Genomic DNA, 7,071 nt, shown 5'->3' with positions numbered 1-7,071 from the left:
GGTTAATACTTATTTCATCTTTCATCTCTCTCAGTGACTCTCTTGTGACTGTATATCTATGTACTGCTGTATTTTTCATATCATTTCTAATTTATTTTTATTGAATAAATTTTGTCACTTACTTTTGATTTCATCTCCCCTTTTCCTCCATATACTTTTATTTTTGTTCATTTGAATGTTTCTCAATGTTGGAAATTTTATACATTCATATAAATATTCTTCATGGATCTGTGAGTATGTGATTGTCTCAGCCTTTTTTTTCCATATTGAAATATTTTCTTCTCTTTTGCTTTGCCTGGAGAACTCAACTCTTAGAAGACATCAAATGGCGTGTAATGTAGAGAAACCCTGCAAATGTGAAGAACGTTACAAGTCCAATACCCATGTCTCAAATCTTAGAAAGCATAAATGTATTCATACTGGAGAGAAACCCTACAGATGCATAGAATGTGACAAGTCTTTTATTTGGATGTCAAGTTTCAAATTACATCAGAGAGGTCATACTGGAGAGAAACCCTGCATATTTGAAGAATGTGCCAAGCCCTTTAGTCATATGTCAAGTCTTAGAGAACATCGGCAAATTCATACTGGAGAGAAACCCTACAAATGTGAAGAATGTGGCAAGTCCTTTAGTCAAACGTCAAGTCTTAGAGCACGTCAGCCAGTACATACTGAAGAAAAACCCTGCAGATGTGAAGAATGTGCCAAGTCATTCAAACGCATGTCTAATCTTAGAGCACATCAGCGAATAGACACTGGAGAGAAACATTACAAATGTGAAGAGTGTGTCAAGTCCTTTAGTAAAATGTCACATCTGAGAGCACATCAGCGAATACACATGGGATTGAAACCCTACAGATGTGAAGAATATGTCACATCTTTTAGTAAAATATCAAGTCTTAATGTACATCAGAGAATTCAAACAGGAGAAAAACCCTACAAATGTAAAGAATATGGCAAGTCCTTTAGTCAAATGTCAAGTTTGAGAGCACATCACTCAGTACATACTGGAGAGAACCCCTGCAGATGTGAAGAAAGTAGCAAGTTCTTTGCTCAAATGTCAAGACTTAGAACACATCAGCGAATACATATGGGAGAGAAACCCTACGGTTATGAAGAATGTGGTAAGTCCTTTAGACATATACCACATCTGAGAGTACATCAGCGAATACTCATGGGAGAGAAGCCCTACAGATGTGAAGAGTGTGGAAAGTCCTTTAGACGTATGTCAGATCTTAGAGCACATCAGCAAATACATACTGGAGAGAAACCCTACAGATGTGAAGAGTGTGGAAAGTCCTTTAGACGTATGTCAGATCGTAGAGCACATCAGCAAATACATACCGGAGAGAAACCTTACAGATGTGAAGAATGTGGCAAGTCCTTTAGACGTATGTCAGATCTTAGAGCACATCAGCAAATACATACTGGAGAGAAACCCTACAGATGTGAAGAATGTGGCAAGTCCTTTAGACGTATGTCAGATCTTAGAATACATCAGCAAATACACACTGGAGAGAAACCCTACAGATGTGAAGAATGTGGAAAGTCCTTTAGACGTATGTCAGATCAGAGCACATCAGCGAATACATACTGGAGAGAAACCCTACAGATGTGAAGAATGTTGCAAGTCCTTTAGACGTATGTCAGATCACAGAGTACATCAGCGAATTCATACTGGAGAGAAACCCTACAGATGTGAAGACTGTGGCAAGTCCTTTAGTCAAATGTCACATCTTAGAAGACATCAGCGAATTCATACTGGAGAGAAACCCTACAGATGTGAAGAATGTGGCAAGTCCTTTAGTCAAATGTCACATCTTAGAGCACATCAGCGAATACATACTGGAGAGAAACCCTACAGACGTGAAGAATGTGGCAAGTCCTTTATGATGAGCTCAACTTATAAGAAATGTAAGAGAATTCCTATTGGAGAGAATCCCTAGAAATGTGAGGAATATAAGAAGTCCTTTAAAACGATATGTTAGATTAGAGCACATCATGTAATTCACACTTCAGAGAAACCCTACAAATGTGAAACATATGACAAGTCCTTTAGTCAGATCGAATATTTAATCAGAGAATTCATACTAGAAAGTAATCATTCCAATAAGAAGAATGTGAAAAACTGAGAGCTCAGCACATAGAAGACATGAGGGAATCATACTAGAGAGAAACCACACAAATGAAAACAGTTTGAGAGGTCCTGTACTTGTATTTCAACTCTTAGAGAACATCAAAGAATTTACAATAAATGGAGACACTGCAACTATAAGGAAAAGGACAATTTCTTTAATAATATATCAAATGGTGGCAGTTCTCAAAAACTCATACAAAAGAGATAGGTCACAATTGCACAGAATATGGTACGTCCTTTACCCTTGGCTCTATCCTTAGAAAGTAAAGCAGAATCTGTACTAGAGGGATATATCTAAAAGTCTGGAAAATGCTCAAATGCTTATATTTATGTATTACAAAACTTCAAGTGCACTGAAGGAAAAAGAATTAAGCACAAAATTACAAAATCTCTATTACAGAATTAAGCACAAAATTGCAAAATCTCTTTAATTCATAAGTGTGAGAATATAGAAATATAATTACTGTGAGGATTAAGTGTGAGAAACTAGAAATATAATTACTGTGAGAAAGCCTTTACTTTCCCATCCAATTCTGTTGAATATCACAGAATCTTTATTGTAGAGAAAACCTACAGATAAACAAAACATGTCAGCCACCATTTACAAATGGCTCCTGTCTTAGGAAACATCAGAGATTTCTTCATGAACAGGAACCTCATAACATTCAAAGATTAATACCTCATTATTTACAGTCAAAGAATACACTGTGTGAATAAAGCAGTGTGCTGGATAGCTTTAGTGTCAACATGACACACCTGGAACAGGGAGCCCTAATTGGGGAATTGCCTCCATTTGTTTGGCATGTGGCCATATCTGTGGAGCAATTTTCTTGACTGTTTTGTGATGTGGGAGGGCCCAGCCCACTGTGGGTGGAGCCATTCCTGGGCAGGTGGTCTTGTATTTTATAAGAAAGCAGTGTGGGCAGGTGCAAGGAGAGAAGGTAGTAAGCAGCACTCCTCCATGGCCAGTCCTCCAGCCTCAGCCTCCAGGTTCCTGTCCTAAGTTCCTACCTTGGCCTGCCTGATGAACCCTGGGAGATGTAAGGCAAATAAACCCTTTCATTCCAGCTTTGGTATCGGTGAGAGTGTTTTGTTTCAGCAGTGAAGAAACAAACTAGAACAAGAGCCTAAGTATCATTGAGTTGCCGCATATTCTCTAAATATCGTTTGAATATGTGAAAATTTTAATACATATATGCAACTTGGAAAATCCTAAAGTGTATGAAGTCATTGTATCTTAATTTGCATGTGAAGGGGGAAAAGATTAATGAAAATGTCTTTTTAAAGGTGGAAATTCCATAATGAAAAGGCCGGCACACAGTACAGTCCCTATATGACAAGCTAGAATATTCTTTTAAAAAGTTTTACAAATGTATTTCAATAATTTCTATATTTTCATCAAGTGGTATATATTTTGATAGACATAATTGTTTTATTTAGAAACATTAGTGCTGCCAAAATTGGCACCATAGGCTAGTTTGACCTTCAACTACATTCATATTTTCACTAAGCATGGTGACTCATGTGTATAATCCCAGTACGCAGAGGCAGAGGCAGTCAGATCTCTGTGAGTTCAATGCTAGGATGGTGTGCCTTGTGAGTTTGAGGTCTCTTGGGGATACAGAGAGACCCTGTCTCCAAAAATGACCCCCCAAAATTCATATTTTCTAATTTATCAAGGATATTATGAAAATTTATGGAATTTTGACTCAGAGTTGAAGGGATGTATTTTTGTTCAATGTGTTAGCAATGCTTCATTAGTACCAACTGTTCCATGAATAAATCATGGACAAGAAAATTCATCAGAGCAGATATATTTCTTTTTGATGAGTGATAATGTATTTTAGCATAATGTATGTTTGGCATATTTCTACCATAGGAAAACAAAAGGAGAATCCTGAGTATTCAAAAGCAGTCATTTCCAATGACTCACTGGTGAGAATAATCTGAAAAGTATATTAATTTAGTGCTGTATAACACAATAGAAAGAATAGTTAGATGATTTCAGTATCAGTTAATGTAGTAACAACCACAAGTGGAAAATTAAAACTTACCTCCTTAGATTTGTGATTTTAATGTTTTACTATCCTATTACATTTTAGCCTAGTCTTTGAAAATTGCACATAATGATGAAAATTGAAGATGCTGTCGCCTTTTGTTCCAATACTCAGGAGTCAGAGGCAGGTGGATGTCTGTGATTTCAAGGCTAGCCATGTCTGTATAGCAAGTTTCAGGCCAGCTGGGATTACAGGGAGAGTTTGTCTCAAAAAATAAAATAGCAACCCAACAGCAGATAATTTTTGGTCATTGAAGTATCACTTTTGTGGCCACCAAGCTAGTGTCACAATCTCGTGTCCTACAGAGAGACATTTTGCTGTGGGAAGAGTCTGCTCAGTTGACTCTGGCTCCAGAATTGAAGGCTGTTCATTCCAATGCTGTGAATGGTGGTGAGCACACCTGTGTTAAGACCGAGTCTGTGCTTAAATGTCATTTTGCCCAGCTAACGGACTAGCTGCTTCTTGTTCCTTCCCTGGCTCAGTCTCTCTTTACTTTGCACTGCTTATTCCATCTGGCAAGGACGTGAGTCATTTGTTTATCAGCATGGTGCCTTCAAGTGGTTTGGGTCAGTCTTTCTGATTATAACATCAGCTCTGACAGAGCAGGAGCTATTCCTGTTTGTCCATCTCTGAGTCTTCAACTTCTACCACAGATCCTGACACACAGAGCCACTCAGCAAATATTTATTGAATAAATTAACCAACAGATGAATGAGAAAATGAGATTTTTTTAAAAGATACCACGAGCACTCTGGAATTAGTTTCAGAGGTGAAGAAAAGAAGGAATCAACCTTCTGTGTCATGGCTGAAAATTGAAGTAAAACACTAAGTACTTCGTCCTAAGTGGCAGACCCTAATCTTGATCCTGAAGGCACCTCAAGGTAGAGCTCTACATTGCTCTGAACAGTGGCATCTTTTCTAGGATAAGTATTTCTCTCCCAACGTGATTCCTGGAGGGATACCAATTTGAATTTATAAGCTGTGTCATCTATTTAAAGCCAGTTTCTTCATTACCTCAGAGCACTGCATGCTTTGAATATCTCACATAATGTATAGGCTTACTTTAGAAAACTCCCTGGTTGTCAGCTGAACCCCATGAACAAAGTGGTCTTTCAGTGCGGAGAGAGATCGCTGCTGACTGGCAGGTCAAAGGAGCTCTTGCCACGATGGTGATGACGTCCCTAGGAACATGAGAATCCTCAAAGAACAACGATCAGCATTTAGTTCCTCACCCTGTACTGGGCGTGTCATTGCTCTTCTGGTCTCTAGCCCTGCCACTCCCCTCGTCTCTCACTCCAGCTTGCTTTTCTGGGAAAATAAAAGATTTGGTCTGGAGATAATAGCAATGCAGATGTAAAAACGTTTTCAACATAATATAAAGTTTGAATCATGATGTTTGTACCATGTTAAAGAAAATAAACTTGCTGATGTATTTTAAAGCAAAAAAAAAAAAAAAATTCAAGACATTTTATTCCAAGTCAGAGTATTAATGATGGAAAAGAAAGATACTATGTAAGATACGATTATAAATTATTGTATTTACACAAAAGTATGAATACACAAAATGCATATTGATATATGTGTAGATAGAATCATATCTATAGGAAACATATTTGTATTCCCAGTATTTTGAAGACAGTACACTATCTGTTAGTTTAATATGGAAATAAATTCAATCTGTCTTGTTTTGTAAGGATCATGTGATAATTTGTTTCAATAGCTGCTGTATGGGAACTGATGAATCCATAGTACATTATTAAGGCATCATTAATATTAGTATCACTGTTAATGAATAATGTCTTATGTAAAATATATGAACGACATCAAAAGGTTGATTTTCTTTGTTTATTGAGTGGCACTAAGAATGAACTTCAGTGTACAGTGGGTGTGCTGGGCTTCAGTCCCCTGCTAATTCAAAACAGCCAATCCTGAATTTTTGAAATGAACTATATTTTGATTAATAAGATGATTACATGGAAGTCCAGTGAATTACTAATATTTTATTAAACTAAAAATTTAAATATTTTTGTAGGTAGTGTTGAATGATATTAATAAAAGTTTTCTGTAAAGCTAAACAGATAAGTGAAAATAGTCATTAAAAGGTATAAGTATATTTATATGTTCATTCAAGTCTATAATAAATTTTAGTGTTGCTCTTTGAAAACGTTGTGTATTGACTTCCAAATTATCTATTAATTTAAAGAAATCCTATTTCTTTAGTTATTTTAAGATACATTTTGAATAAAATGCATTGAATTTATTTGGAAACTGTTTTAAAGCTGCATATAAGTTGATATTTTAATAAATCAAGTGTATAATGATTTAATAAAGAAATCCTTTGAAAAAAATACTATCTTCCTTCCAAATAGAAACTCTCACCTCCTTCAACATATGATAAGCGAAGGCTAATACAAGGATAATCTATCAAATTTGGGTAAATCTGTGGATTGGATTTTCCCAGGGATCTGTTTCTTTGAGACTTACTCTCAAATAATTTGCAAGATCTATTTATTAGAGGTTATATAATATATTAGAGACATTATGATAAATATAATGATGATTACCTGGCCTTGTTATTTTAATCCTAATTTATGACTACTGACATATTTAAAAATTGTCACTACTTTTCTTTGCATCTACCCCTACCTCTTTGTGGGACAGCTGAACACATGGATTTGAATTTTCCTTTACATTGAAAGAAAGGTGTAAACCTGTGAGACTCTGGGTAAAGTTCTTTTAAGACTAAGACAACGTAAAGGAGGACTTACATGTATGTGCACCTTCTACAATATGTACTGAAGCAGATGATTGCAGACAGAAATTCACAATAGTTATGTGTGAGAGAAATTCCTTTGCTGTGTCAAAAGACCTGAAATA

General features: G+C 36.1%; 1 protein-coding gene across 1 annotated transcript; it reads left to right on the top strand.

The window, feature by feature from the left end:
- Nucleotides 1–325: 325 nt before the first annotated feature.
- LOC103744782 (zinc finger protein 420-like) lies at nucleotides 326–1,859 on the top strand (the record flags this gene model as incomplete). Its single annotated transcript, XM_017801527.1, is given in 3 exon segments — nucleotides 326–576; nucleotides 646–1,575; nucleotides 1,577–1,859. Coding segments are annotated over 3 exon segments (1,464 nt in total), but the record flags the coding sequence as incomplete, so codon positions are not given.
- Between the last annotated feature and the right edge of the window lie 5,212 nt (nucleotides 1,860–7,071).

The sequence above is a fragment of the Nannospalax galili genome, unplaced genomic scaffold (genome assembly GCF_000622305.1).
Source record: "Nannospalax galili isolate Female #2095 unplaced genomic scaffold, S.galili_v1.0 scaffold3203, whole genome shotgun sequence".
NCBI lineage: Eukaryota > Metazoa > Chordata > Mammalia > Rodentia > Spalacidae > Nannospalax > Nannospalax galili.
This window is presented reverse-complemented; position numbering and strand designations above follow the sequence as displayed.